The 14,220-nt window shown below is 46.3% G+C and overlaps 1 protein-coding gene across 2 annotated transcripts in view; it reads right to left on the bottom strand.

Moving 5' to 3' along the window:
* RYK (receptor like tyrosine kinase) overlaps nucleotides 1-13,938 on the bottom strand; it is a 67,372-nt gene extending 53,434 nt beyond the window's left edge. For both annotated transcript variants that reach the window (XM_049803013.1, XM_049803012.1), the window contains exon 1: nucleotides 13,444-13,938. In XM_049803013.1, the coding sequence (XP_049658970.1) occupies nucleotides 13,444-13,765 (322 nt within the window). In that variant the 5' untranslated portion in view covers nucleotides 13,766-13,938. The remainder of the gene's footprint in view (nucleotides 1-13,443) is intronic.
* Nucleotides 13,939-14,220: the final 282 nt, after the last annotated feature.

The raw sequence follows: 14,220 nt of genomic DNA on the forward strand, positions 1-14,220 counted from the left end.
AGGGTCAACCCATCACAGTCTTTTTGGTGGAGAATGCGGGCAATGTGAGGAATTTGAGATAAGGATAGTAACTGAGAGAGGTAACGGGCAAAACATGGACTGAACGCAGCTAGAGAGTTAAGAGCTGCTTGATGAGTGGGGAATCTTTATTGTTGTAATTGTGGTGAAGGGATGAGGGGTGGATTGTGTGTGTAAATTGTCCACTTTTGTCAGTTTTGTGATGATATTATTTTGATTTTGGTGTGGGGAATTATTTTTGTGATGTGAGTGAAGACTTTGTGTGATGAATGTGGATTTTAATGATAGTTCTTAAAAATGTGATGCACAGAGGCGAGGGGTGGAATGTATTGGTTTTGTTTGGCAAGGTTTTGGTAGCGGGGGGGGGTTACAGGGGTGGCTTCTGTAAGAAACTGCTGGAAGCTTCCCCTGTGTTCAAGAGAGAGCGAGCCCATATTAGCCGGCTCTGAGACGGACCCGCCGCCGGCCAAGGCCGAGCCAATCAGTGATAGTGGTAACGCCTCTGTGATAACATTTTTAAGAAGGAAAAAGTTGGGACGGAGAGAAACTGCCGCCGGAGTGAGGAGTGAGAACATGTAAGAGAAACAAGCCTGCGGACACCAAGGTCAGTGAAGAAGGAGGGGGAGGAGATGCTCCAGGCGCCGGAGCGAAGATTCCCCTGCAGCCCGTGGTGAAGACCCTGGTGAGGCAGGCTGTCCCCCTGCAGTCCAGGGAGGTCCACGGTGGAGCAGATATCCACCTGTAGCCCGTGGAGGACCCCACGCCGGAGCAGGTGGGTTCCCGAAGGAGGCTGTGACCCCGTGGGAACCCCGCGCTGGAGCAGGTTCCTGGCAGGACCTGCGGATCTGTGGAGAGAGGAGCCCACGGAGCAGGCTTTCTGGCAGGACTTGTGACCCCGTGGGGGACCCGCGCTGGAGCAGTGTGCTCCTGAAGGACTGCACACCGTGGAATGGACCCATGCTGGAGCAGTTCGTGAAGAACTGCAGCCCGTGGGAATGGCCCACGTTGGAGGAGTTCGTGGAGGACTGTCTCCCGTGGGTGGGACCCCACGCTGGAGCAGGGGAAGAGTGTGATCAGCCCTCGTCCTGAGGAGGTGAAGCGGCAGAAAATAACGTGTGATGACCATAAACCCCATCCCTGTCCCCCTGTGCCGCTGGGGGGGCTTGGTGGTGAAATCCGGGAGGGTAGTTGTGCCCGGGAAGAAGGGAGGGGTGGTGGGAAGGTGTTCTGAGATTTCGTTTTACTTCTCATTACCTTGCTCTGGTTGATTTGTAATAAATTGAGTATGTTTTGCAAATTGAGTCTGTTTTGCCCGTGACGGTAATAGTGAATGATCTCTCCTGTCCTTATCTCGACCCGCGAGCCTTTTGTTATATTTTCTCTCCCCTATCCAGCTGAGGATGGGGGAGTGATAGAATGGCTTTGGTGGGCACCTGGTGTTCAGCCAGGGTCAACCCATCACACTGACATAATTGGCTCTCCCAGCAGCCTACCCAACCCTCTGGTAGATTACTGTCTGTACAGAAATGATTGAATTTAGTGCCTGTTTTCTTAGGACACTAGTCTGTAATTTGTAGGAGTTTCTTCATAAGCAGCTGAGAAATCTTGCAGTGCAACATCAAACCACCACAGCCTTCACACCGCAAGCCACTCCTGCTTCCTGACTCACAAGCACTGAAATAAGTTAGAGTTACACAGTTAAACAAGTTATCTTTATATAAATATTCTATTTGTTCAGAGGTTTACTTGCTCCAGAGAACGATGCCTACAATCCTGAGCAGCTCATCTGGGTTAGCCCTCTGGCCAGACCAGAAGCTTCCACTCCAGAGTGAACATCCACATGAAAGAGTACGAACCTCATGCTTCAACATCCCTTCACCACCATCCACTTCCCATGTCTGTGCAACCTACCACATAAACACACAGGATTCTCCCAGCACCAGACAGTTTACCTTATTGAAGAAAGATTTCCCCCGCCCGCTTCCATTTTCCTTTCATTCAAAGTGCACCATAAGTCTGAAACACTGACTTTAAATCCTAAGCTTTCCTTTTTTTGCAACAGGTTCTACAAACGCACGCTGGAAAAATTCTTCTGTTTTCACACCATCAGCCTAAGCACAAGGAAACATGACTGAAGAATTAAAAAAATCAGCTCTTGACCACTGAAACTTTTTTTTTTCAGGGTAGAGAGAACACTTTCCCAGAGCAAGTCTTCTTAGTTTGAATGTATTTAATTATTTCACTTCAACAGTAAGCTTACACTGGGCTGAAACTACAACTGGGAGTTAAAAAAAAAAAAGATGAAATCAAATACAAATGGATCCACATGGATCAATTTCATTTAGAAAACAGCAAATGATTGGAAATGTAATACTAAGCATCTGAATACATATACACACACATAAAAAACTTCTTATATCCTATTTGTACATATCCAGTATATACAACAATGAAAGTGAACTTTCCTTTAATAAAACAGATTATAGCCTTCTACTTGCATTTTTACTTAAGTTTTCCACAATGGTACAGTCTGCCAGTTACAGCTGTTGGTCAGGAATTTGGGCTGAAATACTTGCTTTGAACCGTCTCGCAGCCCATGAGTCTCTGGAAAAGATGACTGATGAAAAATATCCCAGGAAAAAAAAGTTAAATCTTCTGCAACATGAAGATGATGAAGAAACAGCTTTTCACTCTGCTAAGACAGGTGCCCAAGAACATCAAAGGATGCTGTTCAGTATCAAGCTTGAAAGACAAATCAGCAGGCACAAATCCAGCGATACTCACTAACACTTTGTACCTTTTGCTTAGAAACATTTCTTCCCTGACTGTTGAATAGTCCTTCCCCTTGTCACCCACCTGACACTTAGGAAAAAAAAAAAAAGACAAAAGAATCCCCCATTTGGGGGGGGCAACTTCCTACCTCTACATGAAGTTCTTCATTGCCTACATGCATCTATCTTGCCAAAGAGTTCTCCAACCCACTTTTCTAAACTTTGCTAGAAAGAAGCATCTTATAATCCAGTACCATGGACCTTGGGGAGAAAAAAAAAATTCCAGAGTATCAAGTGCATGGAAAACAGACTAGAAACAAAACCACAGCTTGACACATCACCAAAGCATATTGAAACATGCAAACTCCTTGCGGAATTGCTCTAACATTAGCTTGTTAACATAACAAGCACACTGATTGGTGAGGTTCCAGAATTAAATCCATTCTCACCTTCACAGAAAACCTCTCTCCCACCAGAGGCTGATGCCTCATTGTGAATAGCATGGTTGCTTTGCAAGCTCACCTAACTCCACCCAGCAGCAGCGGACAACATATGGACTATGGTTATTTACACAAATGGCTTTGTTACCTGTGCAGAGGTAACGCCTCACAAGCTGCAGATGGAATACAATATGCAAGGCATTCAATTTGAGGAAATACTGAACATAATTTCAAGGCAATGACTGCATCCTTGAAAACCAAGCAAGATTCCCTAGCAGAAAATCTTAGTAGGAAGCTTCCCAACATCTAGCAAACGAGGACAAACTGTAAGCTGAGCACGCTCATTAATTCCTCGTGAACCCTCACTGACAGGTCACCCACAATTCACCTTATTGATGCTGTTAAATAGAATTTGCAAGGTCAACACCACAGGCAAACAAGATTTTTCTCACTGAAAGGCCTTTCTGAAAGTCACAGAGCAGACTTCTTCCCTTCTACAGGAAGAAGCTTCCCCCAGGAGATGGCACTTGCTGAAGCAAAAGCATAAGGAACTTCGCAATATTTAACTCAATCCATACTAAAAAGATGTTCATTGTTCCTAGGACCCAACTGCTTACTCTTTTGTTTGTCTCTGAACAGCTGCAACAATTACATTTCAACAGACTGCCTGTTTATTCTTCTCTCCTCCTTCACCTACAGAAAAATCTTCATTTTTCTGATATGTATGATATAAAGACCACTGTGAAAATGGTTAGAAGATGACACTCTCCTTAAGGGGGGGGGGGGGGGGGGAGAAGGAGGGGAACCAAACCAACAACACATTTTACCTCAGAGCAGAATACAAGTAAACTCTGCTTCTGAGAACACCTTCTAAATGAAATTTGCCCATTTGAAACTTAGGAGAAAAAAAAAAAAGGTAAGAAAAGAAAAGCTAGTAAAACTCCCAAACCAGCAGTCACTTTGCTATTAATAGCCAGAACAGTGTACATGAGTCAGCTGAAGGGCTGATTCCAAAGGAAAGATGCAGTAGAGATGCACGAGACGGGTATTTGAAGGTAGCGGAAAATTAGTGCCAGTGACCTACACAGCAGGCAAGGGGAAATGGGACAGATGGGAGTAGGAATGGTGCAGATAAGGAGTGGGAGGTGACTGAAAGAGAACTCTGTAATAAAAAAAAAAATAAAGCTTGCTTTAAGGAGCAAATTAAACAACTTTATTCTTAGCACACAGAATAGTTAGGTATATTTATGAATTAAAAATTTAACTTATCAGTATTGGCAAATGTCTCAATTATTGTAACATGAAATTTGATGCTTCTTTTGAATTAGAATGAAAGTAAACACTAAGAACAGAAAACGAAAAGAAAGATTCCATCTGCATGAACCGCAGTTGTCCAAGAGCACACACCTCGAAATAAAATAATTTCAGATCAAATGCTTACTAGTATCACAAAGCTTTTGAACTGAACTGCTGTATAATCTTCCCAGCCAAAACTCAAGGTTATGTCAGACATCATTTAGACTTGTGAATAACGTGCATTTGCAGTATTTTAGTGTCACCTACCTACAGAAGTTGTGCCACTTCATTTTTTAATTTTTTTTTTTTAGTTAGAGTAATGCACCCACATATTGATTCAGTTACCCCGGTAGGCAAGACCATAAGGTACAACAGCATAAGTCACCTTTAGAACTGTGTCCCTGCCAGTGGCCTTAACTATTTCATTAACAAGTACCCAACTGAGTACAAATAAAAAAATAATTTAAAAAACCACACACCCCCTTCCCTCAATGCATCAGACTGCTCAGCCTCAAAACTCATGCTTTAGTTCTGTGACCAACAGGACTTTACGTCTGTTGAGACACTGGAAGACGTCCATCACAGTGACAATAATGCAAAACCAAGCTCTACACGAACTAAAATGGGTCTATTCGCTTCTGAGGCAATCTCTGCACTCAGGAAAGCCATGGAGCTTAGTATTTTTTTCTTTTATTAGGAATTACTCTACAAGGCCATCAACTAGCTTCATAAAGGCTAAAACAGTTTTGAGAGGATAACTATCTTTAGTTTATCAACCTGCTCAGCTTCACTGGTACCGCTGTCATTACGTATTCTGAGTGGCTGCAGCTTTTCAAGCCTACTAAGCAGCAGCTCCAATGCTTACGTTAGTCCTCTTATCTTTCCCAAGCAGCATGGTGAAATCAATATACCGGTTAATTTAATTACGGCTATTCAACACTCAGTAAGTGGCAGCAAAATTCTAAAGCATCACATTAGTTTCATGCTGTTGCTTCTGCTCCCAGATCTCCAAAGCAGTCAGTGCAAATACATGAGTTATCCGCTTGAAAGAAGGACAAAGGCAGAGATGGAAGAGAAATAATGCGTTTGAAGCCTCTACCATTGCGCCCTTTGTACCGCCACAAGACATTTTCAGAGAGTGTTAGCATTCATTCTTACATAGGATCTGCTGGTGCTGCTGCCATTCGGGGTTGGGGGGGGGGAGAAAAGGGGAAAAAAAAAAAAATCAATTCATCAGGCACAACTCATTAAATGCACTTCACCCTTTACACATTCCCTGCTTTCACAGTTGAGACCTCAAGCACAATTTTAATACTGCACACTAAGTTACTAGAGGAATAGCCTCTAACTAAAGACCCTTCCACTGCAAGAAAAGTAGGAGCCTCAGTGATATTTCAGTCTGGATAGTTCAGGTAGGAATTAGTCATCAAGCAACCCCATTTTGCTAAAGCTCAGAACAACTGTGAACCAAGATACATTTGGAACTTGCCTCATAAATACATCTTTTACAGTATCCAAACACAACTCTGAATAGCAGAAGGGGAGGAGAAAAACACAAGACTTCCCAAATACTTCGCCTTTTAAAGTACCCACACACCAGAATGTACAGTATAGCTGCCTCCACAGCTCCCACTCTCAGGAAAATGCCACACTGGGATTTTTCATGCCTGTGAGCATGATCCTTATCTTTTGTATTTCCCTCTGCCCAGGTGGTGTTTAGGAGCAGTTTCAGTCCCTGACTTCCTCCCAGTAGTGAATCCTTCTTGCCGGCTTTTCTCATGCATGCAGGAGGCTCTTTGCCTCCATTTCCTCTCCCTTGTTCCCATTCTGTCCACGCACTGGAGGGAGAGAGAGAGCATATATTCGAAGAGGCCAAACAATCAACAACGATCAACAACATGCTGCCAAACAGAATGCAGGTGTATAACCACAGCAGTGAGGAACGCAGCTTCGGGATTTGTTTCCTGCCACACCCCCTGCACCCCCATCAGCCTAGCCTTCAGTCTCAGGTCAGATTTCTTCCAAGTCCCTGACACATGAATGTTGCAAGAGCCACAAACATTTATCACTAGACAGACCTTGGCCTCTCGGGAGCTGAAATGGCTGCTTCCTCCCAGGGCTGAGTGTGGACAGAGTGCCACACGAGGAAGCCAAGCCGCCTGCTGCCCACGCAGCCTCTCCTGAAGAGCCAATCTGCAGAAGCAAATTGCTTTCTCGGGCTAGGATTCAGATGGAGCCCCCAGCATTTTTAAATCCTAACACATAAGCTGGTGTGATAAAGCAGGCCACGGAAATCAACCACCCGTCTCTGCAACACCAAGTAGATTAATACACACAAGGGCATAAGTATTTCCCAGGCTTCCCTCTTAATGCAGTCACACTGACTAAATTATTTTAAAGCAAACCTGACCCAGGCTAGAAGCTGCCTCCACTGGCATCACTCCCAATGGCCTTCCACAGGCTCTTTCAAACTTCTAGGAGCGTATTCTTCTGCCAGTTTGCAAGCATTACAAATATTGCAGTGGGTTTATATGACTACACACATCTCCAAAGAAACAGCTATCCACACGCTAGTTGAACTTTGCAAATTGAAAGTAAGGTAATAGAATGGAAAAGGACAGATGAACCTCAAATGCAGCTTGTTCTCATAAACCTCAAAACAATACCGACATGAACCATGGTACTCAGTAAATCAGACAGACAAGCATCCAAGCGCACTGAAAGGCTCCAAAACAAAAACAGATTGCTCAGCTCCATGATGCAAGTAACTTGTCACAACCTGCTGCAGCTCGCAAGTGGCCAGATGTTGTTGCATGCACCCTCCAAATGCCTTGCCAGCCTTAATCCCTCCATTTCTCCAAAGCAGACTTAAGTTACATTCACCTGCAACACTAAAAAGCCCATCTAATAAGCACCAATCATGGACTATCATTAGGATAAAGGGCTTTACCGGCAAGGTAATAAAAAAGTTATCCTAAAAACAGCACTTCCAATAACATATCAGAATATTTTCAGGCCATCATCAGCAATTCAGTTTTGTTACAGTGCATGGCATCTGTCAAGATTAGAAGCTTGCTTGCCATCCAGCAGTGTGCAACTACAGTAATCTTGAAGTCCCTTTCAAATGGCAAAATGAAGCATTAACGTGCAGGTTTTTGCACTTCTGCAAAGGCAGGCATGTAGACCATAGCAACACAATGCTTATTTTTGCATACAACATGCAAAAAGCTACCATTCTTCAGAGTCAAGCACTTAAAAGCTAGAAAACTAAGATCTAAGAACATGATTATACAACAGAACCAGATTCTGAACTGCAGGTCACATACCACATAGACACTTGCTTCAGGAGCTTAGGGTACTCAAACATACGTTCTTCAGTGGACATCTCATCCTTCTGCAGCTACACAGAGGTTCTTTGATTTTTTCTGTCCTACAGAGGCACCACGTACAAGCACCTGTAAGTTACCCATCTCGCATGGAAATTTGTCTTGGGTGCTACTAACAAAACTCACAGCACTAGCTCACTAGTGGTGGTCTAGGTAGCAATGCTGTCAAAGACAGGCATGGGTAGGCTTTTAACAAGGCCCTGAGGTGTTTCAAGACTCACAAGAAAGAAATACTTCAACCTTTCAATAATTTGAACATCCAGCTGATCCCAGCACACTGAATTTCAGCTCCCTTTCATAACAAGGGCAACTAACCAGGTGACAGACAAAGGAACAAGAGGATTTCCAGTCACAACAAACGCAGTGCAAGCACCATAAAGCACTTTTGACATGAACTCCTGTTGCTAGCTCCCCAAAACAGTGACATTAAGCAAGCTGTTCCACACTACAAAATTAACACATCACTTGATCAACTGTTGCATTAAGTAGGAGATGTTTAACCTCCATCTGAAATTCACAAAGCTGCATTTGGTCAGTAATTTACCAGGGCTCTGCTCATGCCTGGTGAGGCCACACCTGGAGTACTGGGTCCTGTGCTGGGCTTCCCAATACAAGAGACACAGAGCTACTGGAGAGACTCCAGCAAGGACCACAAAGATGATTAAAGGGACTGGAGCATCTCTCCTATGAGAGGCTGAGAAAGCTGGGGCTGTTCAGCCTGGAGAAGAGAAGGCTCAGGGGAATCTCAACAACATACATAAATATCTGAAGGTGTGTGCAAAGAGGACAGAGCCAGCCTCTTCTCAGTGGTACCTGGTGACAGGACCAGAAGCAATGGGCACAAACTGAAACACAGGAAGGTCTGTCTTGAACATCAGGAAAAATTCTTCTGCTGTGACGGTGACTGAGCACTGGCACAGGTTGCCCACAGAGGTGGTGGACTCTCCATCCCTGGAGATGTTCAAAAGCTTCTGGACACAGTGCTGGACAACTGGCTCTAGGCAGCCCTGCTTGAGCAGGGGGTTAGACCAGATCAGCTCCAAACATCCCTGCCAACCTCAAGCACTCTGTCAGCAGCACAATTTAAAAAACAAACAACCCACCCTCTGCTGCAACAGATTTTTGCATCAATTTTGCATCTTACAGCCAAACAACTCATTTTAGTAAGCTGCACACTGGCTTCAAATGAAATTCTAGAACACATAAGAAAAAGTCACATGTTAAATTAATTTAACTCTGTAATTAAGCAAGTGCAAATATAAAGCCAACAGAAGACAGCATTCAATATGATTACGCAGAAGAAACTAGGCCAAAGAATACTAAGTTTGCAAACTCAATGCAAACATTGTAGGACTTCTGACTTTAAGATTCTCCTGTAATTCTAATTTAGCCCCCTCGTATGTATGCATTATGATAGCCCTTAGTTACGTCATAACATGGTATTTTCCCCCATGGGACTGAAGTCACATTTGGCATTCAGGCTAGACCTGTCTCTAAAAAGAACTAAAGCCATGTGATGATGAGGGCTATCCACAAGACCAATTTCACAGCTGAAAGGTACATATTCTACAAAAAAAAAAACCCTGCAAGAACAGAAAGGATTGTCCTCACTGCTTAAGCATCTTGTTGGTGCCATGAACAACTACGCGCCATCTCATGAACGCCACAAAAAGAACTGCCTGCAACGCAAGAAAAACCACTTAAGACAAATTTTCCCAGGCAGCTATTCATTCTGGTCCTCATACTCAAGAGGGTATAACCCAAGGTCTCCTGTGAGGCTGAGCTGCTGGGAACTCATAGCTGAAAGTCTAAGAGATATACCATGAATGCATTAAGTGCTAAATAATGCTCTATACTTTAAACAGACCAGATAAAATCCTTAATTATTAAAGCTAGCTACCTAATATTAATGGGTGTTTTTCACCTTATTCTCTAAACCTTAGTTCATTACCTGCAAAGCAGGGATAAACGTGCCTTTATATCACAGGATCCTGTGAAAAGCAGATCAATGGAACATTTCAACATTAGGCAAACACCACATTCTGATTTCACAGGAAAATTTGAATCAAAGTCACTAAATCAAGTACAGACCTACTGAATAACTCATCACTAATTTAATAGCATCTGTCCTGCGTGTTTAGCATCACAGGGCAGTTGCTGGAAAAAAGCGATACGAGCAGGTAGTATTATCATGCCTATATAGTTAGCCACTCCATAAAACTAACACCACTTTCTTCAGGTTTATGCGCAGGCCAAAAAAAGATTGTCCATATGAACCAACTCCAAAAAGCTACAGATTACGGTGCTCAGAGAGTTCACAGACACCCCTAAAAAGGGTTGTGGTGCTCTGGATGTCTCTCTCCAGCAAGCAACACTTCTCTTCCTGCCCCCTGACTCTCCCATCACCCTGCACCTCACCCGTGCTCTCACTCAAACACCTCTGGCTCCCACTGCCATTGTTGAAGTCCTCTCAATCAAGTCCCCTTAACTAACTCCTCTCTCTCTCTCTTTTTCTACCTTTATCCCATCTATCACTGAATCCTGCCTGGAGTGAGTGGAATCTGACACATTCAAGTATGTGAAAACCACAATTCCCCCCCCCCCCCCCCCCCCCGCAAGGCTTATAGTTTGGATGGCTGCGAACATTTTCCACGGGAATGGCAAGAGGTATTTCTGATGGAGACACCATCTGCCTGCCATATAGCAAGTCCTGCTTTCAGACCACAAGAACTCTGCAGCTTTTCAAAATAAAAATCCATCTCACACAATAAGACAAGCCCGTTTTCTCTAGTTTTCTTCTCTGTAAAGTTCTGAAGATTTCAAAGCAATTCATCCTAAGGCAGACACGTGGTCAGAATCACATAGCCTAATGGTGGAAATCTGGCATAAACATACAGGAAAGTAGCGGGTAGTTTTCACTATAAACCATAGTATCTGTCCTGCCTCCATGCCACAGAAAGAACAGCAGCCACAAATAATCTTAAGCAAGTCACTATTTCATTTACAAGAGCCACAACTTAATTAAAAACACAGGCCATGGTTCTGTAAGACACCGAACTCTGGTTTTGAGGAGAGCAGAAGCACTGTAATGCGCCACTGAACTGGTACAGCCTCACTGGTGGAGAGACCACGTGTGGGTACGGCCCCGCAGACCTTACACCAGACCCTGTGGATGCTCCAGCTTTGCACAGAGGATGCAGCATATCACTGTCTATGGCTGATTTAATAGACACAATCACGTGCTTACATTTGTTCCAAATCAAATTTTTGATTCAAAGATGTATGGGGATGACATTAAGAAGCATGAAAACACACCACAGGCTGTAGTAACTCCACATAACATTTGGGTTTATGAGCATTTCAGAAAGTCTAAGAGTTTTCTGTTCAACCACAGCAAGACAGTAACAGACAGAGTTTGTTTAGAAACAAAAGGTCAAAGAAACTAGCTTCTATATTAGCAGCTTCACTGAACCTAATGGTTTGCTTCACAAGCAACATCATTTTCCTATCCGCTGTGAATGACTATTCTAGCATCCGCTGAAACCTGGCTTTCCTCAAAGAAGTTACAGAAGCTGAAACACCTCCCTGCTCTTTCAAAGTTCATGCACACCGATAGTAGCACTTAAACCATAAACTTGATTGTATGTAAACACAATTCAGATACTACAAAACTAAGCATTTTAAAATTGCTTGTTTTGTTTTCAGAAGTGTGAAAAAGTGGAACAAACCTGTCCATCCCTTTGGACTTTGATTTGCCTGTGAGATTTGATTGCCTGTGTCTAGATGCCTCGTTAAACTACACGTTGCCTACAACAGCTAGTACGCGTAAAGGATGCCCCCAAAATTAAATCTGCTCATGCCAACAACACAACGTAAATCTTGAAAGTTTCATTTACGACAGATTTCTAGGGATCCAAATCCCACTAACTGAAAAAAAGTGCCAGTTTATCTCCACATTAGACTCCAATTTATCCAAGCTTTTGGGGTCGCAGAAGCAGAACTGATCATTAAGTGTCAGATACTCAAAGTGATATAAAACAGCTACAGACAGCCTGAGTAATAAGTGACTTTAGCCACATTAGCAACAGACACCCACAAGGGAGGTTGCAGGATGCAATTTAACTTAAATATAATAATAACAGCAGATCTTCCCTCCTCAGTTGCTACTCAAGGATTAATAATTATGCTAGTGGACCATGGAAGTCTGAGCAAATCCAACTAATACAGATTTCAGGCACTAGACTCGGGGTAGCTCAGACCTTACCATTTGGTATTTCCAAGATTAACTACTTGTTTAGAAACTCAGCTAAACAGCAAGCCTGACATTTTTATCCTCTATCTGTAACAGAGCATCTGGCAGCAAGCACATGCAATGTAAAAATGACAGCAACAGAACACTAATCACCAGAGCAAGCCATAAGGGAAAAAAATGTTTACAGTGTTATTCACTCACCAGGTCGCCTGACTTCGACCAGCTACGTGCTTACAGTGTTCAAATTAACTGGAGATTTTTTTATTTTGTCCATTTGATGCAAATACAGTCTTGCACTGCTTGTTTTTCAGCTTACAGAGATACAGGACACTTGCTGAAAAACAAATCACTGGGGATACCAACCCATTTGTTTTGAGACTCCAGCCACCAACTCTAAACAAGAGCTTAAGCAAGCCAAAGCCTATAGAAAACAAATCTTTATTTAAATCAGAGACTCTCCAAGCACAAAACTACGGTGAAAGCTTTCTGCAGTGGGCCAGATCAGGGACTTCATGAATTGTCTTCAAGTACTTCTGTCAGCCTGCCTAGAAATTAAGATTCCTTTTACACACGCACCCAATCATTGCCAGGTCTCCTCTCTGCCCTCTGAATGTCACTCGCCTTGCTAATTAAATCACAAGCCTGAACTCACCTTTTCCAGGGCTTACCGTGCTCCCACAGGGCACCATCCCCAGTCACTTGGGCCTAGGGAACCGCTCACCATCAGGATAAAGCCCAGGACCCTTTCCTTCCCCCAACCACACACACGCAGGGCAGCACAGAGACTCTTTCTTGACTCCTCAGACTCCTTCGTTCTCCCCATGATACCTTGCTTCCCCATCCTACAGAACCTCAGAGAGCCCCCAATTCACCCCACCCAACCCCACCCCAGACCCATAGACCCCCATCCCCTCCTAAGCCCCAGGTCCTTCATCCCTGATCACAGCCCTCTCCATCCTCCCCTACACCCCCTGACTTGCCTTCCTCGCAACAGTCCCACAGACATCCTCGTTGCCTCCTGGACCCCCACAGCCACCACCCCGGTCCTCCAGTCCCACTGACCCCCACCATCCCCACGCCAGTCCGACAGACTTCCCCCATCGTCTTCCAGACCCCCAAGCTGCCACCCCAACCCCACAGAACTCCCTTCATCCCCTTCTGGGCTCCCGGACCCCCAACACCCCCCCAGTCCCACAGACCCCTCCACCCTCCCCAGCCCCACAGGCCACCGTCTCGCCCCCCCGGCCCCCACCCCACAGACGGCCCCGGCCCGCACTCACCGATCAGCCGGCGCACCTCCTCCTCGCTCAGGTAGAGGCTGAAGCTGGGCCCGGGACCGGCGGGGGGCCAGTCCGGGGGCCCCGCGGCGTGCGGGCCGGAGCTGGGGCCGGCCTGGCCCTCGGCGCCGGCGGGCAGGAGCAGCAGCAGCGGTAGGAGACGGAGGAGATGGCGGCGCGGGCCCCGCGCCCGGCAAGACCACGACGACGACGACGACGGCCGCCGCCGCCCCGCGCCCGCCTCCCCCAGCGCCGAAAGGGGCCGGCCCCGCCGCCGCCGCCCCCCGCCGGGCTCGCGGCCCCCGCCCCGGCGCCCCGGCACCATCGCTCCGCGGGGAGGCAGGCAGGGACCGGGGAGGGGGGGGTGGGGGGGGGAAGGCAGGGAGGGGACCCCCCCGCCCCACCGAACCCCTCACACGCCGCGGCCGCCAGTCCCCGCCCCGCCGCTCATGGCTGCGCGCGCCCGACGCCGCCGCTGGCGCCGCTTCCTCCGCGGCGGCGCCGCACGCCCCGCCCACGCCCCGCGCACGCGCGGCCGCGCGGCCCCGCGGCCCCGCCCGTCCAGCAGCGGGAGGAGCGGCCGCCGGCGGTCTCTCAGCGCCGCCTCAGGAGCTCCCCCTCGGTCCCGGCTCGGGGGGAAGCGGGTGCCCTCTCCCGCCGGGTGCCGGGGAGGAGGAGGAAGAGGAGGAGGAGGAGGAGGGGGAGGAGGGGGTCGGCGGAGGGGGGTTGGCCCCGCCCGGCCCCTGGTTCCTGCCGGTGCCTCACAGTCTCAGTGCCTGG

This window comes from Accipiter gentilis, chromosome 6 (assembly GCF_929443795.1).
Source record: "Accipiter gentilis chromosome 6, bAccGen1.1, whole genome shotgun sequence".
Taxonomy (NCBI): domain Eukaryota; kingdom Metazoa; phylum Chordata; class Aves; order Accipitriformes; family Accipitridae; genus Astur; species Astur gentilis.